This window comes from Arvicanthis niloticus, chromosome 5, assembly GCF_011762505.2.
Source record: "Arvicanthis niloticus isolate mArvNil1 chromosome 5, mArvNil1.pat.X, whole genome shotgun sequence".
Taxonomy (NCBI): domain Eukaryota; kingdom Metazoa; phylum Chordata; class Mammalia; order Rodentia; family Muridae; genus Arvicanthis; species Arvicanthis niloticus.
The window spans coordinates 13,685,704-13,712,668 of NC_047662.1; the positions used below are offsets into that span (position 1 = coordinate 13,685,704).

Here is a 26,965-nt window from a genome sequence, read left to right on the forward strand (position 1 = left end):
AAACATCCAGTGTCTCCATGGTAACATAAGTGAAGAATTAAAAATGCAGATCCTGAACCAACATGAAGTCGGGATAAGAAAGAAAACTGATGGATCAAAAATAGATACAGAATAGAAAAAGAAAGAAACGGGGGGGGGGGGGATTAAAATCCTTTAGTTTTCTTTTTTTCTTTTTTTTTTTTTTTTTTGGTTTTTTCGAGACAGGGTTTCTCTCTGTAGTCCTGGCTGTCCTGGAACTCACTCAGTAGACCAGGCTGGCCTCGAACTCAGAAATCCACCTGCCTCTGCCTCCCAAGTGCTGGGATTAAAGGCGTGCGCCACCACTGCCCGGCTCCTTTAGTTTTCTTTTAATTTTAAAATTACATTTATTAGCTGGGCAGTCAGTGGAGGCGCACACACCTTTAATTCCAGCACTTGGAATTGAGGCCAGCCTAGTCTACACAGCCAGCCTGGTCTACAGAGCAAGTCCCGGGATAGCCAGGGCTACCCAGAGAAACCCTGTCTCCAAAACCAACAACAAATTTCTTTCTTTCATTCATTCATTCATTCATCCATCCATCCATTCATTCATTCATTCTGTGCATGTGTGTAGGAATGTATGTACCAGGGTGCATGTGTGGAGGTGAGAGGATAATTCTGGGGGACTTGGTTGCAAGCACCCTTACCTGTTGAGTCATCTCACCAGTCCTTGAATTCTTAGTTTTTAATCTATGTTCCAAAGTGCCCGCTTTTCTATAACAGCCCTCTTTAGTCTGCCAGTCAGAACCAGAAAAAAAAAGCAATAATATGGAAACTTTTTTTTTTTTTAAACAAAATTACCTGTGACTCCTTCCTGGATTTCAAACAGCATGATGAGCCGCCTGCCCTTGCCAGAGGTGCAAAGTGACAGGCTGGAGGGTGCAGCTTGAGATAAGAGCCTTTCCCTTCACACAGCCTGCCCCCAGTGTGCTGTTCTGCTCCCACAAAGCTGGCTGACAGGCAGACTTAGGCTCCTCACTGCAGGACACTCAGGGCTGACACTCAGCTCAGTGGTAAAGAGCTTGCCCTCAGGAAGAGGCCCTGACTTCCATCCCCAGCCTTGCAAACCCAGCCCAGTCGTCTTTAGAAACCCCGTTGGCACCTGTTCTACCACCTGTAGTAGTAACACACACTGAATCAAATATGGATCGTAACAGAGAGAACGTCACCCAGTCCAGCCTTGATTCTGAATCATGATCTACAAACTTCAGAACAGCTGAGACCTTCTCAGAGCTCTTCAAGTATCAGCAGTGATGACGAGGCGGGTGCTTTTTGTTTCAGAGACAGAGTTTTGTTAGACAGCCCAGCTGGTCTGGAAGCCCTCCTGCCCCCACTGCCATGGCACACTCCTCTCACTCTTGAGCTGGCAATGGCTCTAGCAGCTCAGCAGCATGGAGTGAACTGCCGGTGTTCCAGCATGGGCCAAGGCAGTACCATTCCACTCTTCTTTTTCCCATTACATGTATTGACTGATTCCATGGGGAGGAGACATAAGCCACAGTGTGAGACTGGAGGTCAGAGGACAACTCTCAGTTAACAGACAACCAACAGGAGGTAGCTCTTCTCCTCCATGTGGGTCCTATCGATGGAATTCAAGTAATGACAGCATGGCAGCAAGCCCCTTCACCTGCTGAGCCATCTCACCAGCCCTCAACTACTCTTGCAAACCCAGCGTCCTTCACTGTCACACACTCAGTTCTGATTTCAACAAGTCCCACAGACAGCTCCCAGGTGTCCACCCTCTTCCCAACAGTCTAAAGCAGCACAAGTGAACAGGTAGCTCCCTGAGAGCCGTGTATGACACTTCATCTGTCTCCTTGGTCCACTTTCATCCAACCCCAAAGCAATAAACAAGTCATAACTATTTCTGAACATCTCCAGATAAGTATAGCAAAAGATCTTGGGGTAGGTGGCACTGAAGAACTCCTGGTGTTTACAACTCCTGTCAATCTGTGTGTGATCAAGAGAATAGAAAAGAAGAGATGCACTCACTTCAGAGACTGTGAAGAATACTCTGGCTTCCATCTCAGACACCCTCTCAGCTCTACAGTAAGCAGCTGACACTGTGACTGGTTCTATGGAGAGGTCCATGAATAGAAAGCACAGACCTCTGGATGACAGGGATGGCAACTCTAGGAGACACTTCTAAACCAGAAATCATGACCATCTCCAAATCCCACACCTTCAAGAACAGGTAAGAAACACTGGTTAAGTCGCTAAGTTTTGGGGTTGCTTTTTGATGGCATGAGTAACGAATGCATGCTCCTTCCTACCAAAGCTCAAACTCTAGTCGGTATGGTGGCACATGCCGGAAACCATCACCTTCAGGAGCCTGAAGCAGGAGTACAGTCAAATAAAAACCATAATATCACATTAACAAGCCTTAGCGCTTTATCTGTCAAGGTGTCGGGACTGAGCCTAGGCCTTCCTGGGCAAGTACTCTACCACTGAGTTATATGCCAGTTCTTACCACCTGTCTACACTCACCTCTTCCTAATGCTCTTAGAAATTCTCATTTTACAGTCCCTTCATTTAAAAGCCAGACAAGGAAGGTTTCTAGAGGCCAGCACAGGCAGTGTGGGACTTGCTTTCCCAACTGGATACTCACTGTGGGAGAAGCGCTGAGTGATGGGGGTCCCCGGGTAAGGGTAAGTCCGGCTCTCCCACTGAATGTTTCCTTCCTGGACAGCCTTCATGAAACCATGGTAACACTGGTGGGCTACACCTAAAGATGAGAAAAACCAAAGGTGTCAGCATAGATACTAACGTCAAAGGGGGAAAAATCACTAAAACTGTATCTTTTAACTGTTTTCTCACTTGTATAAGTCAGAAATGTTTTGAGGAAATCCAAATTTCTCATTTTTGTTCAAAGAAAGAGAACAGAATCAAGTAATGTCAAGGTTGAAAGAACTGCACTGTGTCAAGCCACAGGCAGTAAAGAGGTGTGTATGGTTACTGACTCAGCTCGTGTTAAAATCCTCGTCCACTTTTTACCATGAAGCAATAAAGACAACCAGTAGCCTTTACTACAGAGCAAGGGGGTGAAGTAACCTATCTTTGTGAAGGGATACGATCAAGCAGTGTCTATAGCACAACAGCTGCTTTAAAAGCATCTGCAGTTAGATCCTAAACATCAGAAATTTCCAGCTAAGCAAACAGATTATGACATGATAGATTGTGAGACTGAATACATGTCTAAGAGCTGTCTCTTAAGAGTTAAGAGCTTGGCTGGCTCAGTGGTTAAGAGGGCTGGCCGCTCTTCCAGAGGCCACAGGTTCACTTCCTAGCACCTACACAGAGATTCAGAGCCACTTGTAACTCCAGCTCCACAGGATCCAACACATGCTTCTGGCCTCAGTAGACACCAGGCACACACGTGGTACACAGACATACATGCAGGCAGAACACAAACACACAAACAAAAAGCGTGTGTTAGGAGCATAGGGGCTGGGGACTCAGTGCAGCAGTTAAGGGCACTTGCTGCGTTTACAGAGGACCCAGGTTCTGTTTCTGTCGGGTGGCTTAAAACCTTATGTAACTCCAGTTCCAGAGGATCCAAGGCTGTCTTCTGGCCTCCACAGGCTCCTCCACATATGTGGTGCACATACACACAGTGAAGGCAAACTTTCCAGGAACTGTGGTGTATACCTTTAATGCCAGCATTTAGGAGGCAGAGGCAGGTGGAGCAGTGTGAACTGTGGCCAGCAAGGCAAGCATGTTGAGCCCTGTCTCATAAAAAGATAAATAAACATAGGTGAGGAGCTTTACTCCAATGGTAAATACACATCAGTATACACTGTGTACATCTGTAGGATGGACATCACCAAGACTGAACCCTAATATAAAGGACGGTCTCTGGGTGGTAATGATATGGTGCCAATACAGGCTCACCAGTGGCAACAAGGCATCACTATGGTGGGCAGTGCTGTCCAGGAAGAAGGCTGTTTCTGTGCAAGACACAGGGAGATGGCAAGTCCTGTGCCCACCACTATTGGCTGTGAACCTGAAATCCCTCTAAAAATAGAGCGTTATGCTAGGCTATAACTCCTGTTCTCAGAGAACTGACATGCAGGATCATAAGTCCAGCCCAGGCTTAGACACAAAGCACATGTATGTATGTAGTAGATTTTAAAAAGTAAATACTCACTAGGCATGGTAGTTGCATGTTTTTATCCCAGCACTCAGGAGGCAGAGGCAAGTGGATCTCTGAGTTCTAGACCAGCATGCTCTACAATGCAAGTTCCAGAACAGTCAGAACTATATAGAGAAACTGTTTTTTTTTTTAAACTCATCTTTCTAAAACAATCTATTTTTCTAAAATATTCGTTCTAATGAATAATTTCATTAAAGTCATACTTTGGTTTTGTTTTATTGTTTTTTGAGACAGGGTTTCTCTGTGTAGTCCTGGCTGTCTTAGAACTCACTCTGTAGACCAGATTGGCCTTGAACTCAGAGATCCACCTGCCTCTGCCTCTTGAGGGCTGGGATTAAAGTCATGCATGATGTAAAGCCATCTCTCCAGCACACCTCTCTCTTTTTCCTTTATGTGTAAGAATATATTAAAAGATCTCCATTATCCCCACTTTTGCTTCATAAAAAGTTGTATAAAAAAATGAGCATCACGAGCAACTTAGGAAAGAGACACAGAAAGCCAAGCTCTAGTGGCCACATACATGCACTCACATGCACGTACCACACTAACAAGTACATACAATACACACATACATACACGGACACGGATAACAGACACACATACCAGGCCTACAACTGTCTGTGACTCCAGTTCAAGAGATCTGATGCCCTCTGCTGATCTCCACAAGCACCAGGCATTGTACATGGAGCACAGATATATATGTAGGCAAACACTCATATGCATGAAATACTAAATTAGTATTCTAGCTGTTCATAAAATTAACCAAGACAGGAAGAAAAATGTGTTAACTTATCTAATACTAAATTCAAATTTTATAAACACAATTTCTTTAAGGGAGAAACAAAAGAAGGGAGGAGTCCAAAACTAAATTGCTCAATAAAAATGGACACAGCCGGGGCTCTGTGGTTAAGAGCTCTTGCTATTCTTCCAGAAGACTCAGTTCAAGCCCAGCTCCCATACGGGTGGCGGCTCACAGATCCTGTAACTCAAGATCCAGTGGATCTGATGCCTTCTCCCGGCCTTCAAAGGCACCTGCACACATGTAACATATACACACACACACACACACACACACACACACACACACACGGAGACAGACAGACAGACAGACAGATAGACAGACACACACACACACACACACACACACACCTCTTTAAAACACCTGTACCAAAAAAAAAAAAAAACCCAACCAAACAAAAAAAAAAACACCTGTACCTTTGATAAGCCGATACCACTGTTTGCAGACCAGGGCTGCAGTCTTGTGTTCCTGATACGGTGAGAGGAAGGACAGAATATACTCCAAAACCTCTTCTGGCAGCTCAGACATGGACCTATTATGTCTCATCTCCTCAACCTCCAACACTTGGTGGGGGTCCTCATCTTGCTCCATTGTCCCTTCCGGTGTAGTTTCTTCTTGGTCCACGGCCATGAAACTGTCATCTTCACTGTCCGAGGAGCTGGCCATGTCACGCACTTGAAGCTCTAGTGGGTGAGAAGTAAGCATTAGTGTACAACTCTCAGAAGCAGAAGCACAGAAGCAACTGAGCACCTGAGCTGCTCATGATCTCCTTCTCACGGCATGAAACTGCCCCAGCACTTTCCCATACTAGTTGGATCCATATTAATTTGATAGGTAGAGTTCAAATGCCAAGCCTATCACATCCTCCCTCCCCCTAGAATGGCACACAAATCCCAGTATAATCTCAAAACAGGAAGGCTGGGATAGGAAAGAAGGCTCAGCAGTTAAGAGCATTTGCTCTTAGCTTAAAGGGCCCAGGTTTAGTTCCCAGCACCACAGTGGCTCACAACAACCTGAACTCTATTTCCAGGGGACCTAGTATCTTCCGGCCTCTATAGGAACTGCACATGTGTGGTAGGTAAACACTAAAACACATTAAAAATAAAAAACAAAAGTGCCATCAACTGGGCATGGTAGCACAGACCTTCAATTCTTTAATTCTAGCATGTGGGAGGCAGAGGCAGGTGGATCTCTATGACTAAAGCCTAAAGTCTACACAGTGAGTTCTAGGCCAACCACACACAATGGCCAAGCAAGCAAAACCAACCTGGAAAATCTGATCTCTCATAAATAATTCCTTTAACTCAGAGATCTGACTATGTGTGGTACAGGGAACACAACCAATGATCCAAAACCTCCCACTGAAAAGGAAACACTAACTCCCGGCCTAGAGAAGAATAGAAGGATGCTCGAAGATATGAGTTAAGAAGGAGCAGCTTTATTGTTTGGTTGGTTGGTTTGGGTTGGGTTTTTTGATATCCTGTAGCCCAGACTGTCTTCACACTCACATTGATCATCTGCCTCCGCTTTAAACACAGTGCCACAGGCCTGAGATCCTAGTGCTTAGGAGGCTGAAGCAGAAGTTAGAGGCTATATACTATGATACATATATTAATACGTATCAGTTTGAGAGGGATATGGTTCAACTGTAGAGTGCTTCCCCATACATAGGACAATTCAACTGGAGAATAATAACTTTTTAAAGAACAGGCTAGCTGGCTAAACTGCTAACCATAAAACAATATGGACAACAGAAAACATGACAAATCTAGGCAACAAAAACAAGCAAACAAACAAGCAAAATCCCAAATGCCTAACAACGGAACCAGTAATATGAACTGTCTTGGTAATGAAAACCCAGGAAGTCAGGAATGCCAGGCACTCCACATCTCTCAGAAGAAATACTCAGCAGAGAGGGCAGAGTGCACACTGCGTGACGATTTACACCACAGTAAAGCTAACTCATGCCACTGTGAGTGAGAACAGTGATTAGCATACAAAGTTCTAACGCGCTGGTAAAATTCTCTTTCCTAATCAGGAACTAGTGTTCAGTCTGTCAAAAAGCCAAGGGCTGAATACTCATGTACTTCACAAGAGTTTATCAGAATATGTTCTTGTCCATAGTTATTTCTAATGGATATATTATAGATCATTTAAATTTCCTTCTGTGCTAAACTCTAGTCCCAGAAGTCTCTAGAAAGATAATTCTCTATCACACACAAAGGCAAATAAATCATTTGTAGGTGAAAAGCCTAAGGTAAAAACTAAGGAACTGTCATTTCTATAAGAACAGGCACAGTGGTACACACTTTTAGTCCTAGTGCTCGAGAGGCACTAGGATCTCTGTGAGTTGAAGGCCAGCCTGGTCTACACAGTGAATTCAAGGCCAGCCAGGCTACTCAAAACGAGAATTACCTTCCAGTTAGACTCTGAAAGGAGAAGATGCTAAGCAGAATTAGGACTGAAAAGGTTTAGTGGGGAGTAGATTCTCTAAGGGATGTAGGGAGCACACAACAGGAGACATCAGGTCAGGATGCTGAGCTGACCAAGCCTCTCTCACAGCTTTCTGAGACAGCCAGTTAGAAAGATCTGGTGGATGGACAGGAAGAAGCTCCCGTATCAATACTTGACTGACACACTGGCTGGGGTCACTTCAAGAGGACTTGGCTGCAAAGCTCCAGCAGACTTTGAAGAGCAAACAACTCAGCTAGATTCTTCACAAGGAATGTAGCTTTTTTTTTTTTTAAATAGTCTTTCTTTGAGGAGTGGGGGGAACTTGGCTTTTTGAGACAGGGTTTCTCTGTGAAACAGCCTTGGCTGTTCAAAAACTCATTATGTAGATGTTGACCAGGCTAGCCTCAGAAATCCACCTGCCTCTGCCTCACAAGGGCACCATGCCCAACCAGGTTCTTTAAACACAAGTGTAAAGAACATTAGGAGTAGTTGTTATTCTGTTTTGGTTTAAATGTCTATGTGTGTATTGCCTGCTGTATTTATAAGCAGCACGTGCATGCCTGGTGCCAACAGAGGTCAGAAAAAGACACTTGATCCCTGGAACTGTAGTTACAGAAAGCTGGGACTTGTCTGTGGGTTCTGGGAATTGAACCTGAATCCTCTGCACAAGCAACAAGTGCTCTTAACACTAGGAGCCAACTCGCCAGCCTCATGGCATTAGTTTTATGTTTTCAAAATTATTTCATTTTAATTATGGATTTACCTATTTCTGTGTGTAGGTATAGGCATCTGAGTGCAGGTGTCCAAGGAGACCAGAGGCATCAGATCCCTTGAAGTTCCTCCCAGTGTAGGAATTGAATTCTGGTTCTCTGCAGGAGTAGTTGGCTTTGTTTTATTGTTGTTTTGAGACAGGGTTTCTCTGTGTAGCCATGGCTGTCCTGGCACCCACTCTGTAGAGTGGGCTGGCCTTCAACTCAGAGAGATCTCTGCCTGCGCTGGCAGCATTAGTATTTATTCTTACTGTCTGAGCCATCTCTCTAGCCTTTATTGTTTGGTTGGTTGGTTGGGGGGTTTTTTGATCTCCTGTAGCCCAGACTGTCTTCACACTCACATCGATCTTCTGCCTCCGCTTTCCTAGTGTTAGGATTTTTTTTTTTTTTTTTTTTCCCGAGACAGGGTTTCTCTGTGTCCTGGCTGTCCTGGAACTCACTCTGTAGACCAGGCTGGCCTCAAACTCAGAAATCCGCCTGTCTCTGCCTCCCAAGTGCTGGGATTAAAGGCGTGTGCCACCATCACCCGGCTGAGTGTTAGGATTATAAGACATGAGCCACCATGCCTGGCTTGGTTTGCTTGCCTGCCTTCTTTCTTTCTTTCCTCCTTCCTTCCCTCCCTCCCTTCCTTCATGTGGATATAAGCCCCGCCTTGGATATACACTGCTTTGCAGGTACCTGATCCCTTTGCAGCGTACTCTCCCATCTTCCCCTACTACTCCCACTCTCCCCTCCTCTCAGGCCCCTGGCTCTCCTACAGTTTTACTTGTGTTTTCAGTTCTGCATACACACAAGACTGACCCCCTTCTCTCATTTACTGAGTTAACATTAACTTCACTCTACAAATGCACTAAAGAAAAAAGTCCAGGAAGAAGGCCTGTGGAGTAGACCACTGTTCACACCTGATTCCAGCACAGCCCGCCCACCCGCCGCCGCGCAGCAGTGAGCAATGAGCACAGCCTCAGAACAGCTGAGCTGGAGGAGGCTATGAAGGTCATTCTCATTATTATTTCCCATGCAGAGTGCACTGTCTGGTTCAATAAAACAATTTACCTCCGCTCCAAACCTTCTAACAGCACGGTCAGCAAATCTGAGCAGTGGCCCTCACACAGCTGTAGGTAAGCTTTAAGGAGCTTCCCTGTCTTGTGGTCCACAGAGACATCAGCCTCATGCTTGCTTCCCAAGGCACACTCGCTAGCTCAGCCCTGGACACGGGGGTGGCAGATGCCATTCCTTGGCAATTGTGCGCTGCACCCATTCACACGGCTTCCTCTTCCACGATCAGCTCTCGGAGCTCCTGAGGACATGAAGGCATTTCTCTCAAGTTTTGGAATTTCTGTTTTGTTTTTTCATTTTGTTTTCTGTTGGCTTAAAGCACTTCCCACATAACCGCATTGACTCCGGGAACGAGGTTTTCACAAAGACAAGTTCTCATCCCCATCTGTGTCAGACCTCCTCATTCCTCAGAGGGATGGCTCTCTTGGGAAAACTCACAATTGGAAGTCAACTCGAGCGAATTAGAATGTGAAGACAGGCTGTCTAGCTGGGCCTCTCTGCCTTCTAGGGAGCACCCCGAGGAGCACAAAGTCTCCAGACATGTCCTCAGAGCATCTATATGCTGACGTCACTTCATAACAGAAATTGAATCAAAATACAGCAGATGTGCCTGTTAAGTCACTGAGTGCCAAGGTAGTCTGCTGGCCAAAACTAAAAGCTTTTATGTCTCTTGGGTTCTGAAGTTCTTGGTTTTCTTGTTTGTTTTGTAAAGAGGGGAGCAGAAAGAGTGAGGGTGTTTGCTTGTTTGTTTGAGAATGCCAAAGGTTTGTCTGCCAAGAGGTCACTCACTAACCACACGAGCCACATCACTGAGCTCCGGCTTCAGTGAGAGACTCTGTTCTAAAACACTGTAGTTGAAGGGAGGGTAAAATGATCAGTGGACAGAAAACACTTTACCCGAAACCTGATCACCTCAGTCCAGTCCCCAGAACCCACATGGTAGCAGGAAGAAGCCAGTTCCCACAAGGTTCTCTCCTGTCTCCACACATGCACAAGGAACATACACATATATACACAGGCAGAGACAAGCTGAAATTCAGTCGATTCACTTAATTAAAATGCAGGTGAAGAGTTAGAACAGAATCTAGCTTGTTCTTCATAATTTCAAAAGATTTTTATCATAATCACACAGATGTTGTTGTAAACTCAGGAAGTTCCCACCTCAAAGGTATCAGTGTGAGTTAAAGACAACAATGCTCCTGAAAATATAAGAGATCTGTGCACAATCATAACAGATTATACTAAGCCTTAAGAATATACCACTATCATCATCATCGTCATCATCACCATCATCTTTGTACCAAGTCAAATGAAAAGTTACAAAAACCGGAAACTTATAGAAGAAAATATTTTACTCTATTTTATGTAGTCAGTAAGTATCAACATAACACGTAACATGGACTAAAATAGTGTGGTCAGGGCCAGTGAGATGGTAAAGGCACTTGCCATACAAACTGGACAACCTGAGTTTCATCCCTGGGTGCCATAGTGGAAGGCAAAAGCCAACTCTCAAAAGTTGCCTTCTGACATCCACAGTGGTGAGCACATACTGAAACACACACACACAAATTGAATTGTTGCAATTGTTAGAATACTATGTTTGGATCTCACAGAAGGTATGAAAAGAGAATGATTCCACTAAGAGCTAACAACATAGACAGGTGATGGTGGCTCATACCTTTAATCTCAGTACTCAGGAGGCAGAGGCAAGCAGATATCTGTGAGTTCTAGGCCAGCCTGGTCTACAGATCAAGTTCCAGGACAGTCAGGGCTACACAGAGAAACTTTGTCTCAAACAAACCAAACCAAACCCAGTAACATCTAAGTAAGCAAAAGCACAGGGCAGTGTATGGTAAATTATGTGTGGTGTCAGGCTTGAGCAGCTCCAGTTGGAAAGGAGGAGCTCACCCAGTGTGGTAAGACACTGGAGGGATGTGCTGGCCCCACTCTACTGACCAGGTAGGTTTTCAGAGCACCAAAAGGAAAGGTGGGGATGGGAGAGGTTTAAATTACCATTTTTTAAACTGGCAATTTGCCAGTTAAAAAAAACTGCACTAGAGAAAAGGGTAAAATCCACTTGGCACTCAAACAGATGTTTTGACCACACGAATGATATTAAAATACCTTATCTATAGTAACAGACGCTCATAATTGGGAGACTCCTCTCCTGGCAGTCAATGATTTAACCAAAAAAGTCTAGGAATAGAATGTTTGGCCTAACTACTGCTGTACAGTTGCAATTAGCAAGCTGAGTTCCTCTGACACACACCACTGGGTGCATCTATAAAGCATCCCATATTTAACAGCAGATGGCAGAGAGAGCATTTTTTTCAGTGGTTAACATGTCTGTTGTCCAATTAGGATTCCCTTTAATAAAATAGGAGATAAAGTATGCCCTTCTATTACCCATCAGCATTCTTTTGTTTGTTTGAAGACAGACTTTGAACACATTCCAGGACTAGAACTCTCTATGCAGCTTGACTATCCTCGAACTTGTGACCCTTTTGCCTCAGACTCCAAAGTGCTACAATGTCAAGCAAGTGGCACAATGGTCAAATCATACGTTTAAAAATACATATATTTTATGTGAATAGTTATTTTCTCTACAAGGTATGTTTATGCATCACATGTGTGCCTGGTGCCTCTGGAGGTCAGAAGAGAGCGTTAGATCCCTTAGAACTGGAGTTACAGACTGCATGTGTTCTTAACAGCCATGTGGGTGTCAAGAACAGACCCTGGGTCCTCTGGAAGAGCAACCACTGCCTTAACCACAGAGCTCTCTCTCTAGTCCCAAACCATACCATTCTTTACAGTGGGTACCTTAGGACTTACAAGGGGCTGTAGAAACGGGCCAGCCTCAAGGCCACCCACACTCCTTGTCTAGATGTAGCAGTCAAAGGATTTGCTACCACTAAATATAGGTTGGTTGAGAAAAGAGCACTGGTTTCAACAGTGAAGATAATCTACATTCCAAACCATGCATTCTACACTCAACTTTATGTACTTTGTAGAAAATCACAATTAAACTGCAATGCTTACACTTCTGTTTTTTGAGACCTATACTCTTCCCCACCCCCCCACCCCCGTATGCAGTGTAGGGGATTGAACTGGAGACCTAGTACACGCTAAGAAACCACCACTAAGTAAGCCTCATCTTAAGCTAAAAATGGAGATACTGGTTCTTTCCACAGATCTCATATAGCCTAAGTCAGTCCCATGATCCTCTGGACTTAGCCTCCAGAAGACTGTAATCACAGGCTTGTTCATCCACACCTGAGAGCCGAGTTTGAATTTGGTTTTACTTAAATCTGCCATTGATGGTGGAGACGCACACGAGAGGTCAGAGGACAGCACTCCTCCCCCTTATGAAGGCTGAGCTCAGACTGCCAGGCTTGTGTGTAGACACCCAAGTAGCCACCACAGACCCTGCATTTCTGTGTCTAAGAAAACATGGTATAAATATACAAAGTATAGGATAATTCTACTTATAATAATCTGGCATAACTATAAACGGAAGACTTTGGTTGTAAAAATACAGTACAAATCAAGGGGAAGTTAGAAACATGCCCTTTTTCTTTTTCAGACTGGTCTCTATTCACTCCGGGCTAGCCTTGAACCTGTAATCCTCTTGCCTCAGCTTCCTGATTGCTTGTGCCACTTATGTCCAGCTCTCCCACTACATTCCTCAGGCCTAGAGTGTTAACAAAATTTAACTAACACTGGATTTTACTTTTATCTAATAAATTCCAACTGATTATATCAATGAAACTTTGCTACAGTCACATCACAGAGTTTCATAAACTTACTCCACAGAGCGTGCGTGATATTGTACTCTGAGATTCTCACATATTAGTTTAATGCCACTGGAGAAAGGGAATGCACACACACACACCCTGCCCCTGTGCTTGCTTTCCAGTGTAGTTTAAGGGAGCAGCTCACTTGTCCACAGCAGACCTGTGTCCATCAAGGCCCAGCCTTGCAAACTCTAGTTCACTGTGCTCGATACAGCCACTGTTGCAGTGACTGCTCGCTCTAACATTTCCATTGCAGTGACTGCTCGCTCTAACATTTCCGTTGCAGTGAACGCTCGCTCTAACGTTTCCTAGGGCTACATCTGTGAATCCCACTCACGTGATTTCTGCCACTGCACAGGCAGAAGGAACACAAGGAGCAGAAAACTTCACAGCTACTGCGTCTGGAAACATTCATTCTTAAATATGTAAACTGGGGGCGGGGGGCTGGAGAGCAAGGTAATTTTCAGGCACTCTTCCACTGAGAACAGCCATATACACATAGCACCTGTGCAAAGGCGGCTTCATATACTGTCTCTGTAATAACAAAAACCTGCAAAACGGAGGTGGCTATAACAGGGCCCCACAGCTTTGGCTGCCCTCGCCTAGGACACACTACAATAGCTCAGCTGGCCTCAACTATCTCTTTCATTGCACACATAAAGTGACACTAGGTGGACATCAGTGGACTACACCAACATCTCAAGCACTCCTTCCACAAGGAACTTCAGCTTTGCAAACACTGAATATCTATGAACCTTTAACTCTTGCTAATCTCCAACGGGTGTCACCAGGAAGCCTGCTCGCTGTTAAAGCCTCACCCCTCTAACACACTAACAAGTATTTACCAATACCAATATTCTGCTTTCCCGTAGTGTTAAAGAGCAAACCCACAGTAAGCACTTTATCAACTGAGTGTGCTCCCAGGCCTCTATTTCAAGGCCATTTTGTCGTTCTGTATGTGTACGAGTGTTTTGCCTGCATGTATATATGTGTGCTGTGTGTACTTGGTGCCTGAGGAGAATATCAGATCCCCTGGAACTGGAATTACAGATGGCTGTGAGCTGCCATGTGGGTGCTGGGATCTGAACCCAGGCCCTGTGCAAGAACAGCCAGTGCTCTTAACTGCTGAGCTACCTCTCCAGGCCCAGTGTTTTGGGTTTTTAAGGCAGGAACTTAGTATGTAGCTGAGGCTGGCCACAAATTTCCATGGATCTGCCTGTCTGTGTCTCACCAGTGCTGGGCTCAGTGGCACGCACTACCATGCTTGGCTGTGAATAGCCTTGAGTAAAGTCCTTACTGATGAAGTTAATGCTAATGACTAGTTGAAAATACAACCTTGAAACGCTGAATGCTAAGGATTCCTGCGTGAGTGTGATAATTGTGAAATTTATAATTGGCTGTTCTGTTTCCTGGCACCCAACTTCTAGAAACAGGAGCATTTCCAAAGTAGAATCTTTCTGTACCAGTGAGTTCACTGACAACTGGCAGCCCAGGAGCTTCAGGATTGGGACTGATCACAGGAAAGATTAAGGCATGATTAAAAAAATCAAACCATTAGGCCAACCTTCCAATGGCTAACTTGATCACCAATAGCCAATGATTTAATCAATCAAACTCGAAAAGACACGAGGCATGGTGTGCAAGCCTGTCACCCCAGCTCTTAGGAGGCTGAGGCAGGAGGATCAGGAACTCAAAGTCATGCTTGTCTATAATAGAGAGTTTAAGGCCAGTTTGGTCTACATAATATTCTGCCTAAAAAACACAGAAACAAACTAAGAACTCTGTGTGTGGGGAGATTCCAGATACTGAGTATGTAGAAGCATCTCAAGGTGGTGCCCAGAGGGACATGGAGGCTGTGTGCCTTCCCACGTGACTCACTGTAGGCATTCCCATTTACCCACAGCGTGTGAGTGTGAGTGCCTGTGTGGCTTGCGCATGCACATGGAGCTCAGAGCCGGCTTCTCCTCCATCATTCTCTGCCTTACTCCTTTGAGGCAGGGTCCCTTACTGACCCTGGAGCTAGTGTTTTTGACTAGGATGGCAGTCAGCAAACTCCAGCAACCCTCCTGCCAGGCCTGGGTGGATCACACCTAGTTTGCTGAGGACCAAACGCAGGGCTCCATGCTGCAGCAGTCACCTGGCACCCCAGCACCACCTCGGTAGCTTTTATAATACAGTAGTAAATGTAGTGTTTGTGAAGGTTCTGTGGCCCAAAGAGAAAGTCATAAGACACCAGACGTTCCCTTGGCATCTGGAGCTGGGACACTCTGACAGTGCTGAACCTTCAACCTTGGTATGCAAAACTGCCTCCAGATGGTGTCAGAATGAAATGCATTACTGAATTTGGGGATACCTAATTGGTGCACTCTGCTGCTTAGTTGAGGGGGGTGAGGGGTGAGGAGACAAACTCCCGTAATCTCAGCAGTACAGAAGCTATGACAAGAGACCAGTGTGGGGGATACACAGCAAGTGTAAAGCCAGCCTGGGTTACTTGAGAAACACTCTTAAAACAAAAACTAAAACTGTCAGACAGTATTTCCCATGCTGTGCCCGGGGCTAACCCACAGTGAGATCAGTGGCCTTCCCCACAGACTTCACTGCAGCCACTCAGCTCCTGCTCCTCAGACAGTCTCAGATCTCTTAGACCTCTGGCCTCTGTTCTCATTGGCCATCCGGGTGTCTGAACTATCCCTCTCCACTTGGGAGTGTGGTAGGATCCTCGGCTAATGGCTTCTCCTTCTAACCTGTCCTCTTAGGCAGGAGAGCCATCACCTTCGGGCTGTGTGGACACTGAGAGAGGCAGTCCACAAGAGCAAAGCCAGTGCAGGCCTATCATACCGACAGCTTCTGTTTCTGTACTCGCCGATCACCTACCTAATTAAAACCCACATCTCTTTCCTCATTGCTATGGTTTCCAATGAAGCGGAGAGCAAGGCAATAAATAGCAGGAAGAAACTAAGATGTAACACACACAGCCAGAATTTTGCTCCAAAGTAACAAGAAAGCCTCAAGAAAAGAAAAAAAAAAAATCTAGTCATCCTTTAATCCCAGCACCTGGGAGACAGAGATAGGTGAATCTCTGTCTGGTCTATGCAGCAACTACCAAAACAGCCATGGCTACACAGAGAGACCCTGTTTCAAACCAAACAAAACACAACCAACAAAAAGATACCATGTCCAGCCAGTGGCTCATGCTGTAATCCTCAGGACCAAGGACTACTGCAAGCTCAAGGCCAGTCTTGTATACAGAATGTATTTCAGCCCAGCTGAGGCTACAGATTGAGACTATCTCAAAAACAAAGCCAAAGGTATCATGTCCAGATACAAGGAAAGTGCCATTACAGACTGTCCTTGATGCTCTGTGTCACCCCAGAATATATTCCCCACTCCAGGTAGGAAAGTAGGAATGACAACAGTCAGCAATGCTGCAATCGGGGCTTAAGGGGTCAGCACTTAAAGGACCAGTAAGACACACTCACTTCCTTCTGTGCAGGACAATTTTTAGTCAACAGCCCAGTGAGGGTCACCTGACAACCAAGCCTGAGGACTGAGTTCTAGCAACAGGACTCAGTGGTGGAAGAAGAGAACCAACTCCCAAAGGCTGTACAATGGTGTCCCATAGTCACACACTCTCAAAAAATGTAATGCATTTTAGAAATAAATGTTTGAACAAGGGGCAAATATGAGAAGATACAATGATACGTACATATGAAAATGTCAAAATGAAACCCCAGTACTTTACACGCTACCTAAAAACTTAAGAAAAAAAGAAAGACTACGCGCTTACTATGCAAAGGGCCCTGGATTCCATCCTAGCACCTTAAGACATGGACAGATGTGATAAATTCTTTAAAGAACCCACAACTAAGAATATGTTCTACTAAAAGTAAATACTCCTATTTTTTTTTTTTCTTTTTTGAGACAAGGTTTCTCTGTGTAGCCCTGCCTATCCCAGAACTCACTCTAGACCAGAGAATGAAGCCTCAGACTGTCTCAAGAGTCGGGGCTTCCAAGTGTGCGCAGTGTCCGGCACACTCCTGATTTCACTGCCTCTCATTTCCGACTCTAGCTCAGTTTACAAATTCTAACATAAAGCTGACACATTCCTACCACACTGCCACACAAGAGAAGGACAATCCCCAGCTAGGACTTAGGGACTTAAACTTTCATGCTTATGTTTGTGTTTGGATTTTGTTGTTGTCTGTGAAGCCATTGACTCTCCATCCTCCTGCCTCAGCCTCCAAGTCTAGAATTACAGGTATACGACACATTTAGTCCTGGTACGCCATTAAAGCATAAATCAACGCTTGAAATGGGACAGGGTTTTTAGTTCAGTCAAACGCTTCCCTACCATATTCAAGGCCCTGAGTTCATCCTAAGCAGCTAAGAAAAGTAGAACAAAACCAGAACACACAACAGGAGAGGCTCTCGATAGGCAGGGTGCATCAGCATGGGTTGTCCTAGCAAACAAGTAGGCAGAAGCACCCCAAGTTCTTTCTCTATCTTGGTTTTCCTTTTCAGTGCTGGGGAATCTTGGCCATGCTATGCAACGTGAGCTCTCTATCACGGAGTGATACAGCCCAGAACAGCCACTGAGTGCTGCCATTTCATTCATGTGAAGCACTGTTCTCAAATGACTCCACAAAGCTAAATAACTGAACTGGCACGTGGAAAAGACATAAGACTGCTACAACAGTGTTTGTTCTAACACTGATCAGAAACAAGAGTTTCCCAGACACTCCTTCCCGACAGGATGGAAAGGGCGGGGGTGAGACAGGGTTTATCTATGCAGCCCTGCCTGTCCTGGAACTCACTCTGTAGTCTAGGCTGGCCTCCAACTCACAGCAACCCTCCTGCCTTAACTCCTAACTGCTAGTATTAGAAACATGAGATGCTGCCATACATGGTGGCACACACCTTTAATCCCAGTACTTGGGAAGCAGAGGCAGGTAGATCTCTGCAAACCTGAGACCAACCTGATCTACATAGAAAGTTCTAGGCCAGTCAAAAATACATAGTGAGACCCTATCTCCAAAAAAATAATTTCAGGCCTGGTCTACATAGTAAATGACTTCCAGGCCACACTGAGCAAAGCATGAGACTCTGTCTCAAATAAATAACCCCCTGAACCCTTGTTCTGTAAACACAAGACCATTAGCATGACATGTTATTAAAAGACTTGTTTACTTATGTGTTTGTGCAGGACCAAGTGCAGGTGCCTGAGGAAGGCAGAGGACAGGAGCAGAGGAGCAGGTGGCTGTGAGCTGCCCCATTGGGTGGTGGGAGCTGAACGGCAGTCCTCTGCAAGAGCTCTTAACCGCTGAGTCACCGCTCCAGCCTCGCCATGTTCTTTGTTTTTATTATTTGGGTGGAGGGGACTGGGGGAGGACTAAGCCCAGCTAGGGCCTTGTGTACGCTGGACAAATGCTGTACCACTGAGCTACATCCTCAGCTCCAGTTAAAACCTTTCTTAAATGTATTGTTTATGTGAATTAGCCTGTTGTTAGCCACTGTTTGGGTGGAGGGACTGAGCCTAGCAAGCCTCTTCACTGCTGAGCCATTTCTTCAGTCTCACCTCCCCTACTCCTTTTAAACTTTCTTGTAATGAACTATACCACTCACTACTGTTCTCAAGTACACAGTTTGGAGGCATAAGTCCTTTTGCTCATTGTGCATAGTAGCCATCCCAAACAGATAGTCCACATTCATCAACAGTACAGTCCCCATTCCCCATTCTCCCCTGCCTCTTCTGGATGCTATTCTCACATGGTCACTAGGGACCGACAATCACTTGTGAATGGAGTCAAAGGGGATTTTCTCTTACACGTTAGGCTCATCTCTCATAGCACAGCATTTTCCAAGTTCACCCATAAATTGTTAACATCTCAAAATGATGCTATCTATTAACATGTGAAATGTACATGCCAGGTATTACCTAGCCTACCTCTGGAAATGTCCCAATTAAGCCTTAGCACAATTAAGGCTCAGAAGCTAGTTCAGTGGGAAGTGTTATATAAGCATGAAAAACTGAATTCAGACCACTACTCACACAAAAATTAGGGCAGAGCAGCATGTGCCTGTAGTGCCAGGACTCAACAGGAGGATGGATCTCTGAGGCTTGCTTGACAACCAGTCTAGCCAATCTGTGACTTCCAGTTCCATCAGACACACATATAGACACACAAACACACACACAAACACACACACACACACACACACACACACACACACAGAGGGGAAGAGAGGAAAAGAGAGAAAAAGAGAGAGAGAAAGAGCTTTTTAAAAGATTTTAGCCGGGTGTTGGTGGCGCACGCCTTTAATCCCAGCACTTGGGAGGCAGAGGCCAGCCTGGTCTACCGAGTGAGTTCCAGGACAGCCAGGGCTACACAGAGAAACCCTGTCTCGAAAAACAAAAACAAAAACAACAACAACAAAAAAAAGATTTTAAAAAGAAACTGTATAATGGAGAAGGAAAAAACCCCACAATCTAACTAGCCTGCCTTCTAAGAGAATAAAGGAGCATTTGAGGGAGCATGGGGAGCATTACCTGCCAGGATTAAAACTTGTTTGCCCTTGGAGAATCTAATGGAACTACCTCAAAACTGTGTCTGACTATGTTGAAATGTAAAAACATGTTACTGTCAAGGCTGAAAGTATAGCTCGATGGTAGAGTGGTGGAGTCGGGGCAGTGACCAGAGCACAGAAACGTCCCTAGGTTCAACTTGGGAGGAAGAGAGGAAGGGAGGCAGGGAGGGAGGGAGGCAGGGAAGATGTGGGAGTTATCTAAGCTAAGCTACAATCCAGAACAATAAAGTTTCACATACTTTATCATTCATTCAAACACACACACACACCACACATTAAAAACACAGCATCCCGAAGTACCACACAATACTTCCACCTTCTGAAGCAAAACATAGAATAACATTGGGAAAAATAAAATTATTTTTTTTTACAAATTAAAAGTAAACAATGTGAGGTTCTGGTTAGTCAACACAATGATGGACGGGGTATTAGGACTATCTTGTACCTCACTGGTACAATTAGGAATAAGTATGCTCTAATTGTATTTTGAGAGAAAAGTTTTATTTTAACAGGAAGGGTGATATGTAGGAGGAGCTAAGGGGGAAGGAGTACCGAGAGGAAGAGATGGAGTAAGGAGAGGAGAAGCTAGGTGATGAGAGAGAGAAAGAGAGAGGGGTCATGGAGGCAGATGTTCACGTGTCTCCACCAGTCAAAGATAGTTGATATATCTAGGTTGGGTATTGGGTTACACTTCTGATTGAGCATTACCAAACTTATAAAGCCTTTGATTAACATTTAAAAAAATTGTATAAAAGCAAAAAGGAAAAGGGGGCATGGGATAGGGGTTTTCTAGGGAGGGAAAATGGGGAAAGGGGATGGCATCTGAAATGTAAATAAAATATTAAAAAAAAAGAAAAAAAAGAAAAAAGTAAACAATGTAACATAAGAACATCCAGAATTCACAGCAAATTTGCCTTCTAATTACACACATCAGTAAGGAAATGCAAATTTCAAGCAACAGGAATTTCACTAAGTCATAATTTCTAAAATTTGCAATGCCACAGGAACAATTTCAGAAATAGTATGTATTATGCACTCAATTCTAGGTGATTTTAGAATGGCTTATAAATAGGTCATCTCCTTGTAACAAACTCACAATACAGAATAATGAGTGGCTGGGTATGTGGCTCAGCTGGTGGAGTGCTTGATGAGCAGGCACACACAGCCCACACCTGGATCCCAGCTCCAATAAACCAGGCGTGGTAGTACACACAGGCCTGTAATCCTAGCACCTGGGAGGTACAACAGTAGGATTGGAAGTCCCAAATCATCTTCTGTTACAGTGAGTTCAAGGCCTGTGTAAACGCACAGCGCTGGGCGGGTGTAATCCCAAGCCTACAGAGGGAGCAGGAGGCAGGAAGATAGATAAGTTCCAGGCCACCCTGAGATCCACTAAACTTGTCTCAGAAACAAAACAAGCAAACGGGGGAGGGAAGAGGGTTGGGGGGACAGCTGAGCAGCAGGTAAGAACACCCCTGCTCACCCACAGCACCTGAGTTAGATTCCCAGTATCCACATGGCTGCTCAAAACCTCTGTAACCCCAGTTTCACAGGATCCAGTGCCACCTTCTGACCTCCATGGGCACCAGGCTCACAAACATACACGCAGGGACAAACATACATACATGTAGGCAAAAAACTCATACGCACATACAAAAAATAAAAAATAAAACTACAAAACAGGGCCGAGCACGGAAGCTCAGTGGCAAAGCATTTATTTGCCTAGTGTTTGCAAGGCCAGGGCTTGATCCCTGGCACACTTCACTGCCACCATCATCATCACCACTCTCACCACCATTACCACTACCACCACCACCATTATCGAAGCCACAATTAAAACACAATGGCTCAGGTGCTAGTTTGTCCAAATTTTTTTTTTTTTTAAAAAGTGTCACTCTGAAGTTGCCTCATTCAGAATCTTCGAAACTTTCACTGATGGGAATGCTTGCTGCCTGAGCCTGTGACTCACTCAGCAAGGCTTTCCCAAGGCTGCTAGATCTTTGACAATTCAGAAACTATAACTGTGGCATACATGCTGTGTAGGAAGCATCATGACAGTGAATGAATAAAAGGGGAAAGAACTCAGGACAAAGACTTTAAGTATTCCCCATCCATGGCAATGCACACCTAGAATTCCAGGCCTAGGGAAAGGAAGAGGAGGACGGAGAGGACCTGTGCAAGCATAATCTACATACTGAGATAAGAAACAACAGCTGGATTCCCAGCACCTACATGATGGTTCACAACCATCCACCACTCCGACTTTGTGTGTGCGTGCGTGTGCGTGTGCGTGTGTGTGTGTGTGTGTGTGTGTGGAGAGGGGTCCCATGTCCTCTTCTAAACTCTGAGAGCACCAAGAAGCACATGCTGAATATACATACATGCAGGAAAAACATCCATACACATAAAATAAATCTAAAAAACAAAAATGTTTAAAGAAATAAATAAGCCTGGCTGTGGGGGCGCACGCCTTTAATCTCAGCACTCGGAAGGCAGAGGCAGGTGGATCTCTGGGAGTTGGAGGCCAGCCTGATCTACAGAGTGAGTTCCAAGTAGCCAGGGCTATACAGTAAGATCTACATCAAAGAAAAAAAAAAAAAGCAAAGCAATGAATGAATATGAATGAATGAATGAATGAATGAATGAAATGACTAACAGGCTAGGCAAAGCTCCGAAAACCTCTCTTCTCTCCCTGGTTGGAGTAGCAGTTACTGTACTACCAGAAGCACACTGGTTTTCCTGTCTGGCTTTCCAATCAGCCTCAGACAACTTTTAGATAAAAAAGCTGTCCTTAGAAATCAGTACCTCCTTCCTCAGTTCCCAACACAGAGGACCTTTTAATAGATGTTTTACTGAAGATATATAATCTTCTACTTCTCTTTACTGTTTTGTTTTTTCCTTAATAGTGTGGGTCATTTTGAAGCCCTTGCTATCCTGGAACTCCGTATGTAGACCAGGCTGGTCTCAAACACACAAGAGGCCTGCCTGCTGCCTCTGCCTCGCAAGTGCTGGAATCACCGGCCTGCACTGCCAAGACCAACTGTTTTACATATTTCAGAGTACACTCTTTCAAAGCACTTTCACAAAACTTATCTCTTTTTATCTACATAATTACCTTGTAAAGTGGGAATCCTATTATTGAACCAAGGAGCTTTGCGCTGTATTAAGACTTGTTAATTCACTAACGAAAACACCCTGAAAACACATAATCACATACTCTCCTCATCTCTAGAACAGCTTCCCAGTGGACTTCAGTGTGCTCATAAACCAAGGCTTTGCTAGCCTTTCCTCTGCCAGCTCTTTACAGAAGGCAGCGATCACACAGCTACATAAAATGATATTCAACACTGAGAAGCATCCTAGGAGCTGGGCACTGGTGGCACACACCTCTAATGTGTGGCACTCAGGAGACAAAGGCAGGCAAATCTCTGAGTTTAAGGCCAGCCTGGTCTACAGAGTGAGTTCCAAGGACAGTCAGGGCTACACAGAGAAACCCTGCTCGAAAAACCAAACATAAAAATAAAAAATTAAAGAAGCATCCTAGGGCTGGAGGGATAGACGGCTCAGTGGTGAAACGTTCCTTCTGATCTTGCAGAGGATCCAAGCTGAGCTCCTAGCACCCAAACCAGATGGGTCTCAACCCACAGGAACCCCAGCTCCAGGGGATCTGATGTTTCTTCGTCTCTCTCTCTCTCTCTCTCTCTCTCTCTCTCTCTCTCTCTCTCTCTCCCCTGTCCCTCCCCCCCCCGAAACTCCCCCAACACATTTTTTAAAACAATAAAAATAAATCTTTAAAAGAAAAAGTATCCAGAGGTTGCACTGGCTCTTCCTCTAGACAGCCTAGGTTCCATTCCCAGCACCAACGTGGCAGCTCACAACTGTCTATAACTCCAGTTCCCAAGGGATGGATACAAGGCACTAGGCATGCAAATGGGAACATACAGGTACGTGCTGACAAAAATACCCACAAACTTAAAATAAAAAAAAATCTAAAAACAAACAAACAAACGCACGCCATCCTTAGCTGTTTTTCCTGCCCTTTCTTGTTTTGTACCTGAGTCAGGTACCAGGGAGGAAATGATGTCCCAGAGTTCAACCAAAACCTGATGCTGCAGCACAGCCTCGAGACAGATGGCAGGTGCGGAATGTCAAACCACCATTGAATCCAAGACCCTCTATTAGCAGAACGGCCCTCCAAATTCCTACTCTTGGTTCAATTTACATCTTTAGCTAAGAAACTAAGGAAGTCTACACACTTCTATTTAAAAAAAAAAAAAAAAAAAAACTGATTTAAGAAAGGGGAAAACGGTCAAAGAGCTAGCTAATATTAAATGAACTAATTGTTATTTTAACTTAATACTTGTCATTAAAGCGAAGTGCATAAAACTCTAATGTCTCAACATAGATTGAATGCTGTATTAAATTGGGTTTATCTAAAGCAAACAGCTACAGGATATAAACTGATTAACATGCAACAGAAAGGACACCTAACCAGACTAGACAATTGAATACTCTCTCAAATAGAGAAATAGGACACAAGGGGCATCCCTGTCCAGCTTAAGAGCTGCAGACTGAATTCTAAGTGATGGTATCTCTTCGCCAATTTCCCTTGTCCCTCTAAGTCCATGATGTCATCATTTTTAAGCACAAGCAAAACCCGATATGTTACAAAAGATGTTTGGTGTGTCCAAGCAAAAAAGAGATGGCCCCAACAATTCACAACAACACAATTCCAAGTGAAGCCATTCTTGCTCAATGAAAAGGCCACCGGGCATCAAACATCTTCTCTACCCAAGAGAAATGAAACCAAAGCCTCTCAATTACTACCATCTCAACAACAAAAAAGTTCCGAGAAAAATAAATAAATAACAAAAATGGTCGAGTGTTGCCTCCGGCAAGTGAAAACCGGCAATGTGTCCGGTTCTGCATCTAGATCCATCGGAACGCTACCACAGAAAAGTCCCAACGTTTTGGTCATTGAGAAACGAAAACAATGCTTTTATTTTCCTATTAAAACTCAGAGGATCCAACAGACAAAGCAATCGGTTTATTCCAATGGTTTCCAACCAACTCCAGCATCTGAAGTTTTCTCTGCTCCATCTATCAGGATCTCACCCAATTATATTTTTCTTTATTTACAAACTCGTTGCCAGCCTCCACAAACAATTCTCACCGGGACAAGCCTTCCTCAGTCACAACGTGGACTGCTGTCTCCAGCCAGGAGAGCTGCAGTCCCCACTCCTAAGAGAACACTCAAACGGCTAGGGGTCAGGAAAGGAACTGCTTATGTTTCATTTCGGCAGCCAATTCCGAAAACCATCTCTCTGCAGCTGCAGCTGCAGCTTCCGAGACGCCGGGCCCCCTCGCCGCAGCCCCAATTCGGGAGAGCAGCGGTCTCCCGCTCTTCACCGAGGACTAAAGGGTTTCAGGGGGCGGGGTGAGGCTCCATGACACCCCGAAAGCCATTCTTGCCCTGGCCACGCATCCTCTCCCGGGCCGGATGAGGACCAGGACCACGCTGCTGAGGAGAGGGCACAGGTTTGCACCCATCCCGAGAGCTGGCTGCAAAAGGGGCGCCTGTCCCCACCTCAGCCTGGGAAGCCGAGGATGACGACAGCAAGACCCCAGGCCCGCCAAGACCCACGCCCGCGCAGGACACAGGGCCCGCGCCGGACTCGGGGTGCCCCGGGGTCCCCAGGCATAAAGCGCAGGAGGCGTCGGCGCCCGGCCGCGGCCCCGCACCGGGAGAGGCCTCACCTGGCCCAGCCCGCTCCGCGCTCTCGGTTTCGCGTCTCCGGCGACGGTGGCGAAGGAGCCAGGGCCAGGGCCAGAGCACAGCCGCTCTGCCTCAGGCCGGTGCTTGCTGTGCTCGGAGGATCTTCACAGCTGGCGGAACCCGGGGTCGCCCGGAGCCGCCATCTTCCTCCACTCAAACGCCGTCGCGGCTACCGCCGCCGCCGTCCCTGATGCCACCGCCGCTGCTGCTCAGACTGGGAGAAGACAGCGCGCAGTGCGCATGCGCCGGGGCGGGGCGCGGAGGAAGCGCGCGCGCACGCACACGTCAGCGCGACCGGCCTTCGCGCGGTGGCCGCTGGGCGGCGCCATATTGAGAAGGGCGGAGGGAGCGGCGCTTTCTAGGACTTCTGTCTGAAATCGGCGCGATTTAGCGCCGGTACCTGGGCTATTTTCCGGATTTTGTGAGACTACAGACTTAGATTAAGTCATTTGTGCCCACAGGTTGAGCATAGGGAAAGGGCAGTGGCCAATGGAAATGCCCTTTAGCTATCGCCAGGGAGAGGGAGTTCACCGCGTTACCACCTTTTTTTTTTTTTTTTTTTTTTTTTTAAATGAGGAAACCCAGTCTCAAAGCTCCCCATGTAGAGCTGAGCCCGGGAGGAAACAGGCCTGTGAGTTTTTCTCTGTGCTTCCCACTGTGGCCATCACCGAGGAATGAATGGGGTCCCGCTCCCGCAAAAGTCTCACTTCAAGAAAGCTGTGTGTCGGTGAGAACCTTCTAGAACTTACCCCTACAGGTGTGGTTTAAGGAAATGCCAGATACAGAGAGCTCAAGGGCTTCACCCCTTGTGCCATCGGAACTTTCTGAGACATCAAGCAACTAGCCCTGGGAGAAAGTAGACTCCTAGGCTAGTAACCCTTGAGACCTAAGACTATGTGCCAAGTACCACGCGGCTTAGTGACACTCATCTTTAAGTCCAGCTATGCAGGAGGTTTAACGGCAAGAATTGCTTGATCCAAGAGTTTGAAACTACTTTAAGGAACCTCAATCTACAAAACATTCATGTGCCTCAAATGAGCATTACAAAAAACTGGCACACAGTGTGTGAGAAACTGAAATTCCATTGGCCTGGCATGGTAATTGACCATTAATCGCAGCACTTGGGTGGCGGAGGTAGGTAGATTTCTGAGTTCAAGGCCAGCATGGTCTATATAATGAGACCCTGTCTCAAAGAGGAAAAAAGAAGAAGTCTTGGCCTGCAAGATGGCTCAGCAGGTAAGGGTGCTTGCACCCAAGCTTGAAGACCTGAGTTTAATCCCTAGAACCCACATGGTAGAGGGAGAAAGCCGGCTCTAACTCCTACAGTTTACCCTCTGATCTTCATTCCCAAACAATGACACTTGTGAACATATATACAGTAAATATTGTAGGAGCATATTCTGTGCACCACATGTGAGGGTGCCCTTGCAGGCCAGAAGAGGGTGTCAGATCCCCTGGAACTGGAATCACAGGCAGTTGTGATCCCATGTGGGTGCTGGGAATTGAACCTGAGTCCTTCTGCAAGAGCTGTACATGCCTTGACCGTCTCTCCAGCCCTGT

General features: G+C 45.5%; 1 protein-coding gene across 2 annotated transcripts in view; it reads right to left on the bottom strand.

Annotated features, from left to right (window-relative positions):
• Positions 1-25,636, bottom strand: part of Fbxo42 (F-box protein 42) — a 55,645-nt gene extending 30,009 nt beyond the window's left edge. Inside the window, exons 1-4 of one of the 2 annotated variants that reach the window (XM_034502323.2) lie at positions 25,387-25,636; positions 9,248-9,491; positions 5,387-5,653; positions 2,627-2,743 (exon numbers count right to left, since the gene is read on the bottom strand). In XM_034502323.2, coding sequence (XP_034358214.1) covers positions 2,627-2,743; positions 5,387-5,636 — 367 coding nt within the window. In that variant the 5' untranslated portion in view covers positions 5,637-5,653; positions 9,248-9,491; positions 25,387-25,636. The remainder of the gene's footprint in view (positions 1-2,626; positions 2,744-5,386; positions 5,654-9,247; positions 9,492-25,386) is intronic. The other variant, XM_034502322.2, reaches the window with a different exon arrangement.
• Positions 25,637-26,965: the final 1,329 nt, after the last annotated feature.